The sequence below is a fragment of the Stegostoma tigrinum genome, chromosome 5 (assembly GCF_030684315.1).
Source record: "Stegostoma tigrinum isolate sSteTig4 chromosome 5, sSteTig4.hap1, whole genome shotgun sequence".
Taxonomy (NCBI): Eukaryota; Metazoa; Chordata; class Chondrichthyes; order Orectolobiformes; family Stegostomatidae; genus Stegostoma; species Stegostoma tigrinum.
The window spans coordinates 13,635,292-13,647,789 of NC_081358.1; the positions used below are offsets into that span (position 1 = coordinate 13,635,292).

The window sequence follows — 12,498 nt, forward strand, 5'->3', positions numbered from 1 at the left end:
TGGTCAATATCCGATGAAGAGTCACCAGACTCGAAGCATTAATCTGTTTTCTCCCCACAGGTGCAGCCGGACCAGCTGATTTTAACTAGCAATTTCTGTGTGGTTTCACATCTCCTGCATTTTCAGTTCTTTGTTTTATTTCTGTATCAACTAGATTTGGAACATGCTGTTAATATGAATTGAGATACGTCAATATAGATTCCAATTTTATTTTGCTCAGCACATGACCATGTAGTGGGCAACTTCCAATACTAATAATTTGATTTTTTTTAACAAAATTATTCATGCTGTAGCATTTGGTATTTCAACCAGAAGCAGTTTATTTTAATGTTTTGTTTTAATCAAGCAATATGGCTTTGGCACACTTATAAATATGTGAATCACAACAGAAGAATTCACAAATTAAATTTGTTTTTAACAATAAAAGATTTTTTCTAATCCTTTTCAAATTGTAAGGTGTGCATGTAATTGCATCACGAAAGTGTGTCTCATAGTTGCAAGTATATTGCTCAATCCATCCAAACTTTTTTGATTGAGTCACTTCTTCCTGAAATGCATAGTTTGCTTTTGAGCAAGTATTTAACATGTTTGTCTGATCTCAAGTATGTGTATGTGATAGGTGCAGGAACTTCTCTATGTTCAACTGATTGATGCTGTAACCCTCAGGAGGAATACAACTGAAATAGATTTTGTTCCACCAGCACATTGCTTATGTGTAAGGGTACAACATATGTTCACTGTTATTTAACTTACAAATCAAAATTAGGCAGTTTTTTTAGTACTTCTCAGGCCCAAATAATTAGCATATATTTTGCATATATGATTTTAAAGTCATCAGCTATATATTGTGATCAGATTGGCATTACTGACATTTTAAAGTTTTGAATTTGATTTGGTGTGCTCTCTAAACTGGTTGATTCCTCTTAAATAATCACATAGCCACTAATATTTGGGATCCAACACTTGTAGTTTTGCTCTTACAAATGCTATGCTAGATGCAATATATGTTGAATTGCACAGCATGATGTTTGGATCATTTGGCCTCCTGCAAGTATTTATGCTTAACATGTGGCTCCTCCAACCTTAGTTTGTCCTACCTACACATTATTGTCCCTGCTCATGTGCTTGTATTGTCCAGAGGCAACTGAAATGCATCTATGATAATTGTTTCAACTTCCATTGCTAATGAATTTCATACTTGTATCACTCTGTAAAGAAGTTCCATAAAATTACTTGTTGGATTAATTAATGATTGTGTTGCATTTCTGACCCTGCCTTTTGTTAAATGAGGACTGGAACATTGTACCAAGCTGTCTTTGGCCAAACCAAGCTTCTATGCAAGTTCAATCTTTGCTTTTGAATTGCATGAAATATTTTTACTCAATTGATGTTAACTGAAGGGTGGAATGACAATGTTTGAATTTTGTCAATAGATTCATTATATATTACAAAATTAACTTGTTAGAACTGACATTACCGTTAGTGGACTGAGTGGGGAATGAATTAGAGGCATTTAAAAATAACTGAGGACACTTTATGCTAATGCAAATGCAGTTTAAGGTAAAATGGTGTGAAGCTGGATGAACACAGCAGGCCAAGCAGCATCAGAGGAGCAGAAATGCTGATGTTTCGGGTTGAGACCCCTCTTCAGAAATAGGGAGGGGTAGGGGATTCTGAAATAAATAGGGAGGGAGGAAGGAGATGGATAGAAGATGGATAAAGGAGAAGATAGGGTAAGAGGAGACAGACAGGTCAAAGACGTGGGGTTAGAGCCAGTGAAGGTGAATGTAAGTGGGGAGTTAGAGAGGGGATAGGTCAGACCAGGGCGGACGGACAGGTCAAGGAGGCAGGATGAGGTTAGTGCGTAGGAGATGGGGTTGGGAGGAATGATTAGGGAGGCGGGGACTAGCTGGGCTGCTTTTGGGATGCGGGTAGGGGAGGGGAGATTTTGAAGCTTGTCAAGTCCACATTGATACCTTTGAGCTGTAGGGTTCCCAAGTGGAATATGAGATGCTGTTCCTGCATCTTTTGGGTGGCAATGCAGGAGGCCCAGAATAGACGTCGGCTGCAGAATGGGAAGGGGAGTTGAAATGGTTTGAGATTGGGAAGTGTGGTTGTTTGTTGCAAACTGAGCGTAGGTGCTCCGCAAAGCGGTCCCCAAGCCTCCACTTGGTTTCCCTGATGTAGAGGAGGCCACAACGAGTTCAGTGGTTACAGTATATCACATTTTCGGATGTGCAGGTGAACATCTGTTTGATGTGGAAGGTCTTCTAAGGGCGTGGGATGGGGGTGAGGGGGGAGGTATGGGGCAGGTGTAGCACTTGTTTTGGTTGCAGGGAAAAGTGCCGAGTGTGGTGGAGCAGACAAGGGAGGCACAGAGAGTTGTCCCTCCGGAAAGCAGTGGGGTCAGATTGCAGATGGCGCAAATGTCGGACGATGATGCGTTGAATTTGGAGGTTGGTGGGGTGGTACGTGAGGACGAGAGCAAATCTGTTTTGGTTATTATTGCGGGTTGTGGTGTGAGGGATGAGTTGCGGGAAATGCAGGAGACACAGGTGAGGGCATTTTCAATCACTGTGGAGGGGAAGTTGTGGTCCTTGAAAAGGGGAAGTCTGGGATGTTCGGGAGTGGAATGCCTCATCCCGGGAGCAGATGCGGCAGAGGCGAAGGAATTAGGAATAGGGGGTGACCTTTTTGCAGGACTTTTCTGACGGTAACTGCTTTAAGGTGGACATCCTTAGAAGAGGTTCCGCAGTGGAGTTAAAATTGTTAGAGATAATAAGAACTGCCAATGCTGGATTTTTTTGAGGGTAACAGTTTAAGGTAATTGTGTAACTTAAATACCTCAATACTTATGAACTGGAGCAGAAACTTGAATATACCATGAATAAGCCTGGACACACTGGATTGAAGTAGGTGACAGGAAGATTAAATCAAATCGGAAGCTCCAGTCAGGACACAGACGGGGCTGTAACTAATCAAAATATTTCATCTTATGATCTGAAGAATTTGATGTCATAATCAGGGAAAACGAGAAGTGTTCAGTGTTGACCACTGCTCCATGTGATAGGACGTGGGCAGAAAAGCAATCAGCATAGAGTGGGATTGATATTAACAGTAGAAAGCTCCTAGGATTTTGCATTGGTGAGGGCCGGTGGTGGCCTTGATTAATAAAACTTCAGCATGAGACTAAAGAGGTAGTTTTATTCAAGATGTATTCTGAGCTTAGAAGAAAGCTGAAAAGCAAGAGCTGCAAGCTTTTGAACAATCTTAAGAATACTGTCCATCATATACTGAATCAGATAAGCAGAAGGAGGTTAGACCAGGAGGGTAAATTCCACCCTGTGAGACAGTTGGCCTCTTCTCAAAAAGTTGGTAGCTATAAACCAGGGACTGACTCCACTTAATAAAACTGAAAACCTGGCAACAGTAAGCCTGAGAGTTCAAACTGATAAACTTGTAAGAAAGTGGAAAAACTTGAATGCAACTTAAAAGTAAGCACAGCGAAACGATTGCAGCAGTTCAGAGATTTCCTGAAGTAATTAATTTGGAATACAAGTAGACATTAAAGATCCTAAGGTAGACAGTGATGAAATAAATTTATTTGAGAACAAGATCAGGGTTGTGCTATTTTTTTAAAAAATGGTATCTTTCAACAGATGAGCACAATGCCAGATCTAATTCCTAATAATACAACAGGCCAGATAAGTATGTAAACTTAGCGATGCCAGGGGAAGTAGGGGCCATAATCTAGCTTTTATTCGCGTAATGGAAAAAAAGAGGAAGAGCAGGTTTGAAGATGAATCACCTCATTAAAGTGGAATGAAAAGCAACCTTGCCCAGTTCATTGGAGTAGAAGGTCAGAGAGAACAGCAGTGAGATATTTAAATATGAAACTAATAAGCATCAAGTAAAATTTTCTGGAATCAGGATTATAGAGAGTGCATCAGTTTTGAAATTTCATAAATCAAGATTAGAATGAGGGTGAGTTTTCAAAGCAAGTCTATGATTAAATATTCTTTTTATATTGCTCAATTTTCCTGCATGAGTGCAAGCATAAAAGGGTGGATTGAGAAAACCAAGAGGAAGTGTGAAAGTATTGAGTCAACCAAAGGGAAACAGCGAGAGCTGTTTATAAATGAAAGGATTATCAAAGAATGATTGGAATCACTTGGAGATGAAGTATCCTTCTGGTAACTGAGTGACGCACTGACAGATGGTTAACAAATATTTTCCTCAATTTTTTCCAGAAGGTAAAAGTGCAACCACGGGAATATATGAAGTGTATTGTGCAAGGCTGACCACCGGAGATAAATGTTCAAAAAAAAATTAATTTCAATGAAACTAAAAGTACTAAATCCACATATCCCAATACAATTGAGATTGAAATGTGAGACCGTTATCATAGTGTTTCCTAAAATATGTGGAAAAGTGTGCCAAGATACAAGAGAACTGGAATGAAAAGAGGGTAGTTAAACTAATTAATATTACATGGATTTACAAATGACAGGTCTTCTTCAAAACTTTATTTGAATATTACAAAAAAGACTCAAATAAAGCGTGGGCAGCATGGTGGCCCAGTGGTTAGCACTGTTGCCTCACAGCGCCAGGGAGCCAGGTTTGATCTAATCTTGGGCGACTATCTGTATGGAGTTTGCATATTCTCCCTGTGTCTGTGCGGATTTCCTCCAGGTGCACCGGAATTCCCCCCTCAGTCCAAAAATGTGCAGGTTAGATGGATTAGCCATGCTAAGTCGGCCCATAATGTCCAGGTATATGCAGACTAGGTAGGGTAGCTATGGTAAACACAATGTTACAGTGATGCTGTTCGGAGGGTTGGATGGCCTATATCCATACGGATTCTATGATTCTATATTGCTGAAGGATATCCAGTGTATGTGAATTTTGTTTTAACTTCCCAAAGCATTTGTAGGTGACTTGAAAGTGACTAATAAGATGATTAAGGAGCATTATACTAAAGAAAATGTAATTACTTGACTAAGAAAGGTATTGAATAGAAGTTGTTGAATTTACATAAGATATTGGTGAAGGTGCAATTGAAGTATTTTTTGGAGTTGGCAGAGTTAGCAGTGCAGATTCCTCTAAGGCCCAAACAGAAGACATTTTCTGTACCTATTCAGACATGTTGTTACATACCACTGCAGCCACTATGACTTGAGCACAGACCTCCAGATCTAGAGGTAGCAAAGCTGCCACTGTGCTACAAAGAGCACAAGTTCAAACAGAACTGTCCCAGTGTTGATTGAGGCTTATTATGTTCTTGGCACAGTTATTTAGGCTCTTCTGGTGCAGTGGTAATGTCCCTACCTCTAAGCCAGGAGACTCTGGTTCTAGTTCCAGCTGCTCACGAGGTATAATAACAGCTCTGTACAGGTTGATTAGAAAATATTTTTCCTCAGTCGTTGGCACCCTTGTCTTCGTGGTCTTGGCTCAATTTCTGCCCAGAGATTAAAACACCAAAATCTAAATGCTTCCAGTGTAGGACAGAGGGTGTGCTGCACTCTGCTATTTATTTAGCCCCCTCTCTCTTTCCCCATTTTTCTTCAGTTGTTCCACTGCTTCATTGGACTGTGGTTATAAATTGGAAACATGTGATCTGGGTGGTGCAGAAAAAGTATATAAAATGGATTGATCTCTACCTTTTGGGCCAAGAGACCTGCGTTCAAGTCCCACCTGGCCTGGAGATACGTAATAGCGTTTCTGATAAGTGAATTAGAAAATACATGGTATCTTGGAGTCAAGATGATAGAGGGTGTAGGAAAAGAAATACAAATTCGATCCCGACATATGGCTAAGGAGGCCAATGTTCAAGTCCTACCTGCTTGATACCTGTCTGAGCATGTTAATTACAAATATCTTTAGAGGGCTGTTGTGGTACTGTGTAATGTCCCTACTTCTAAGTCAAGAAGACTGGGCTCAAGTCATTGCATGTCTAAACAAGTGGAGATTTAAACAAAACATGGTTTCTTAGGCTCGTGTCCCTTTGGTCCGAAGTTCAGTTTCAAGTTCCACCTATCTGATGTGTCATTACATGCCATTACAGTTTGTTTAAAAATATTTTTTAAGAGTTGAGTTCTTACTACCTCTGTTGGGCATTTTTAAATTCAACGTTGAGTTATAAAATTTATTTAAAAGAACATAATTCATCTCCAGTTGCTTTTAAACAGGGAAAGGATCTAGAAGGAAAAGATGGAAACAGATATTTATACCAGACAATGGATTTACTGTCAGTGATAATGGGAACTGCAGGTGCTGGAGACTCCAAGGTAACAAAGTATGAAGCTGGGTGAACACAGCAGGCCAAGCAGCATGAAGGGTCTAGGCCCGAAACGTCAGCATTTGTGCTCCTGAGATGCTGCTGGGCCTGCTGTGTTCATCCAGCCTCACACTTTATTGTATTAGATTTACTGTAATACTTATACAGGTCTGTGATTTTTGCTGCTTAATTCAACAGATGAAATGTAGTTGTTACAGGAGAAGGAATATGAAAGATTTGTTAGAATGAGACGATGAACAAAAGCTGATTAAGTTGGGACTTTCGTCCAAACATAAAAGGCCAAAGACGGAACAAATAAAGCTTTCAAAATTGAGTGGATGTATTAGAATGTGCCATGAGATTATTTCTACAGGTTGAGAAATGGATAAAGGTGAGAAAGACTTGGATTATATTGGAACACCAAGAACAAATGGAAAGGATTGCTGTCAAAACTATTAATAGAATATGTTGAAAAATTATTGAAGTCTTGTACCTATACATGTGAAACAAAATTCATTTTCCTCAGAAGCCCCTCTGGATTATGTGGGACAATATGCATTGTTGTCGGTGGAGGGCGCTGTGAAGTTTCTGTGACACATGTTGCCCCCTTGTGTCTGAATCTTGGTATTGTCACAGTTTGATTTTGATTGAATCCACATATGCCACAGAATCAAAATGTTTGGACTAGCATTTGGTTGGAAGTTAGTAACGCTGTTCATTTAGTGAGCAATTCAAACTTGTAAAATCTATTCTTGTCTTTTTTTTAATATTCTAGAAAGCTTTCTGAATTGACGCTGTGTCCACTGAAACTAGGTACTGCGTGCAAGTATGCTTATTTCCCCGTGTCTGGGAATCTTTCTTAAAACCAACTCCTGTACTACAAAATTATAAAGAAACCCTTCTGCCAAATAGATGCCTCAATGTGAGGGGTCACGAATGGGTAATGGAGCTGTATGGTCACTCCCAGCAAAGTGGAAGTTGGCTACGAGGAAGATGTAATTTTACAACATTGTCTGTACTTTGTAGCCTTTTACCCCAGTATTTCTTAGTCTGTCCTTTTTACTGTTACGGTTGCAATTAATGAGTAGCATTTGAGTAGCTGACAAATATTTGTGACTTTTTAGCAACATCTTCTATTTGTGTCAAATCTTGGACCTCCCTGCCTAACAGAATTGTGAGGTACCCACACTAAATTGACTGCAGCAATTCAAGTAGGCAACTCAACCATCTTTTCAAAAGCAATTCAGAATGGGCAATAAATGCTGGCCTAGCCAGCGATGTCAACCTCCCATGAAAGAGCATTTGTTTTAAATTCAGTTTTGGATGATCTCAAGTTTACTAAGGACCTTTTTTTTTCTTAATTCATTCATGGGATGAGGGCATAGCTGTCTAGCATTTATTGCCCATCCCTCATTGCCCAGAAGGCAGTTCAGAGTCAACCATATTGCTGTGGGTCTGGAGTCACATGTAGGCCAAACCAGGTCAGCATCACAGGTTCCTTCCCTAAAGGATATTAGTCAACCAGATGGGTTTTTCCCCAAACAATCGACAGTGGATTAATGGTCATATTAGATTCTTAATTCCAGATATTTATTGAATTCAAATTCCATCATCTGCCGTGGCAGGATTTGAACCTGGGTCCCCAGAACGTTATCTGGATTTCTGAATTAACAGTCCAGTGATAACACCACGAGGCCATCGCCTCCTTCAAATGTGGGAGACAGGCAAAGTGTGTTTTAGAATATTCATATCTGGGTGTAAGCAAGGCACGGATGAGGGTATGAGCAATTTTTAATCTGAGAATGGTTAGAGATGGGCTGTAATATTGAGATACATGTAGACAGTTTTGGGGAAAATAAGAGGTCAGAAACTTGTCTTGTGTCAAATGTATCATCATGCTTGGGAACAGCCTGGTCCAGTCTTGGACAGTCCCTTGAGAGAGGGATGGAGTTTGTGGCAAGGAATTTATGACTGGGGCCAATGACAATGGTTTCAGTCTTGTAAATTTTTAGCACCAGTACTGCACATTGAGCAAGTAGTGTGATGATTTTGAGACAGTACAGGGGTTGGGAGGAGTGGTTAGTTCGAGCTGGATATCATGATCATACATGTGAAAGATTGTGCAGAAACATAGCTCCATGTCATTGAAACAGTAGATGGGTTTTTTCGGTATGACGTGTTCAGCTGGTACTTGACATGTGCAGTGTTTTGAATTTTCTGAAGTCTGGCATCTGGCACAGTGACCTGAGGAGAAGACGAAGATGAATTATGATTTGCTATTTCTGGCTGAAGATGGTTGTGAAAGTTTCAGCTTTAACATTTGTAGTCAAGTACTAGGCTACATTTGAAGTTGGGAGTTTTCATGGACCCATTTCCTCCAATTGCAGCTCTGTTTATGACTGGTTAACACATTTGAATATATGCGTATTCAAAGGGCAGTATTGTGATTCAAGAACCTGATGATATGACATTAAATAATTATTTGGGGTCATGATATTGATGTATTTTTATATTATTTCCTCAATTTTAAAGCGCACACATGTTAGGTTATTTTAGTTCCGGGATCAGTGATTTGATTCATTACCCTGAAGGTGGTAAGCGATGTTTTTGGGGCAAAATTCTTTGTTTGATGTTGACAGAGCCTCTATTGATGCTTATCCAATTAAGAGGTGCAAGATATCACCTAGCCCTGTAACTTTTATTCTGTTGTTGAAGTTATTTTTTCCCAAAAATAAATTAGCTGTAAGCTCTCCGAGGTAAATTGCAGCATGGTTGCTGAGGGGAATTTGCAAATTCGGTGGTGATTGTATATTTCTGACTTAGTTATTATTTCAACAGTTTGGAGCAAGTTCTGCTGCTGTATAACCTTTTTGATTTTTTTTTCAAGTATTCTAACAATCTTTGCATGTATCTTGTGTAGGTGTTATAGAATAACCAAACCACTTGGTTTCTCTAGTCCAAAAGAGATTTTAAAAATGGGTTTGCAGGATTACATTGATATGGACTAAGTAGAATTCTTCACCTATTGATGATATATTCAGCCATGAGTTTGAATTATTCGTTGCATCCTTTAATCTTGTTAAATAATTTGTTAGATAGTGATTTTGTACTGAATTTCTTTTGTCACGTTTTTATTTCATAGGAATTGAATACTGGAGAATGGCTTCATGCATGTCTTCACTGTTCTGTACGTTCTCAAAGTAACACTTGTTCTAGCAATTGTATTCATCTGAGGATTCATGGAACAATGGCCAAGAGTGGAAAATGTGGATATTCCTTCATTTCCTAATCCACTTCTTTGTAGAATTCCAACTTGAATCATACTCACGATCAAAAAATTTATACCAGATCAAACATGGAACTTTCATAGTCTGCTGCATTGTTTGACTGGTTACTCAATTTGAGCATCCGGACAGTTGAGAGGCATTTTTGTATTGAAGTATCAGTAATACAAAGTCCTTAGATTTTTGAAATCCTCTAAATGTGGAACTTTTAAACGCTCTGAAAGGTACTAAATACCTATTGACAGCTGTCATTCAAATGGTTATAAATCCATATAAACATGTATAGTTGAGCTTATTTTAAGGAGCAAAATGGTTCCAAAAATGGGACTTCAAAGCCAACGTGTGACTATGTAACTTGAATGATTGGGTTAATGTTTGAGCTTTGGTGATTTTAGGGGGTTCATGATCGCAGTTAACTAATGCAGGCAGTCGATGACTTGTTGGAATTTTCTGTTACTTTATGAAGAGAAGGCAGTTAAGATATGGTACATCTGTGAATTAGACAAAGCAAAGAAATTAATGATTTGTTACAGATAAAAATACTTTTAACAGCCCAGGAGCCATTCGGTGGAATAGGAGAATAGAAAGAGTGTACACTCGTCCCAGTGGCCCTGTGTCCTGTCATTGGTGACTTCTGGTAGATTTTGGTGTTCTCAGTACCAACAGTCTTTGTTCTTCCACTGGACTGATGTGGAGGAGCTCCTGGTCTTACCCAGAGTGATGGTGTAGCTTGACTTACTGGATCTTCTGACCATTTCCTTCTCCTCCTATCCCTGTTAACTTACCTTATTTTGGGGGCTGGCCATCAATGTTATGTCAGTCACTTGTCTAACCTCTGGGCCAGTAGCTGGGAGCCAACTACTAATGGGTCAGTTTTCCATTGCCCCTTGCCGCATCCATTTGAAAGTTATACTGCCATGTTTCCAAGAACAAATTCTTCTTATATTTGATAAATGGAGTAGGATAATGCCTGAGTCAGCTGGTTTTAGGAGGTTAGTTAGTAGCATAACGGTTAGATAAGGTCTCATGCTACGCAGTAAGTACCAAATATGAAATGCTGAGTCAACATGGTATGACGGTACTGTTCCTTCAAGAGAAATTTGTTCTTGCAGAGAGGTGTTGTCAGTGGTGATGGTATGTCTACTTTAGAAGCAATGGGTAAACAGCTTAGAGCTCCCTGAGTTTTATTTTCCCAACTGGACAAAAAGAGCATGAGAGGTTGATTCAGGCTCGCACAGACCCAACATTTTATTTTTGCTTCCAGTTGAAATTAGGAGTTTACTCTTGATGCTGCTAGATATGGTTCTTTCTCTGCTGCAACTAATAGTTTGAGTTCTCTCTTTGCTGCAAGACTGTTTACCTCTTTCTCCTTGACTGGAGGAGATAACAAGTGAGGGAACTCTGCTTTGCTGAATTTGCCAATGGTGTGTTTATTGGATGCTGTTATATTGGAACAGTTGATTAGCTGTTAAATAATATGTTATTTTGTTAAGCATTTCAATAGAGTAAAAGTTATGCCTTTTTTTTTGTTTGTGTTCTAACTATGGTGTAAGAATCAAGTGTAAAGCCTAGTAATTTGATCAATCCAACCACACCTGGAACACAGCGCCTTAGACTTTAAACGAGTAAAGTTAGGGTCTGGGCTATCTCCTTGATATATTTTGATGAAATTTGGTCTGATCCATAACAGGTTTAAGGGGACCTCCAATCTTCAACAGGACTCGTGATTTTTCTAAACAAATTTTGAATAATTCACTATATCTCTTATCTTGTTTTTTTTTGTCAACTAGGATAAAGAAGGCACTCATTACTTCCGAAAATATGTTTGAAGAAGTTCCCATTATTATAAAGAATTCTCATCTCGTTAATGTATTGTTGTGGGAACTCGAAGAAAAATCAAATGTGGCTGAGAAACAGGAGCTCCTCAATCTGGCTAGTGGGTAAGTTTGTTTTCTTTAATCTTTTTGCTTTTAAAGAGTTTGTCTTTCTGTAAAATGGATCTACTTTAAGTTTTTAAGTCACACAAAACCAGATTATAGTGCAGCGCATTTACTTGAAATCACAAGTTTTCAGAGTGCTGCTTCTTTGGTAGGTGAAGTCACCTATAATCTGGTATCGTGTGACTTCTGACTTTGTCCAATCCAGTCCAACACTGTTGCCCCCAGGTATTTGTAAGGGTTTGACATTTTATTGGTATTAGTGCAAATGTTGCTAGGTGCTTGTTATTTAAGCTTATTTGGCTGATACTTGGGGAAAGATTTGAACGGGACCTGAAGGGCATTCTTTTCACACACAGGATGGTGCATTTACGGAATGAGCTGCCAGGTGGGTACAACTACAACATTTAAAAGTTATTTGGATGAGTAAGTAGATAGGCAAGATTTAGGCAAATGATAGTAGTTTAGTTTAGAAAACCTGGTTGGCATGGACAGGCTGGACCAAAGGGCCTGTTTCCATGCTGTATATGACTCAATGACTCTCTATTACTGAAGATGAATATGCCTGCATCAGTTTTTACAGTTCTTTGACTAACTATCACCATAGTACTTTTTTGCAACACCAGTTGCTTGCTTTGGTAAGGTTTTTTGCAATGAACAATTTATTCTTTACCTTTCATTTTTGCTAGACTGTGTTTCAGGCGGTGATTGTTTTTAGTTACCTATCCCAGAGGACCATTCCTGATGTGTTACTCTTGACACTCAGACACCATTGAAGGCATCATGACCAAGTACAGTTTTGACTTCACTTGATACCCATGCTCACGGTCTGGATAGGTTGCACAAAAAGGGTTCAGAAGCAAAAAACCTGGTGGATTTTTCCTTTCTGGGACACACAGGCCATGGGTATTGTTTGTTCTGCCATCTTGTACAGTAGAAAGTAAGAATTGGATATTAGATGAATGTTTAACAGGCTTCCAGCTTTTTCTACACATCTTTT

The 12,498-nt window shown here is 39.2% G+C and overlaps 1 protein-coding gene across 1 annotated transcript in view; it reads left to right on the forward strand.

The window, feature by feature from the left end:
- eif3hb (eukaryotic translation initiation factor 3, subunit H, b) overlaps positions 1 to 12,498 on the forward strand; it is a 50,944-nt gene that overhangs the window by 8,191 nt on the left and 30,255 nt on the right. Inside the window, exon 3 of the mRNA XM_048528410.2 lies at positions 11,352 to 11,501. Coding sequence (XP_048384367.1) covers positions 11,352 to 11,501 — 150 coding nt within the window. The remainder of the gene's footprint in view (positions 1 to 11,351; positions 11,502 to 12,498) is intronic.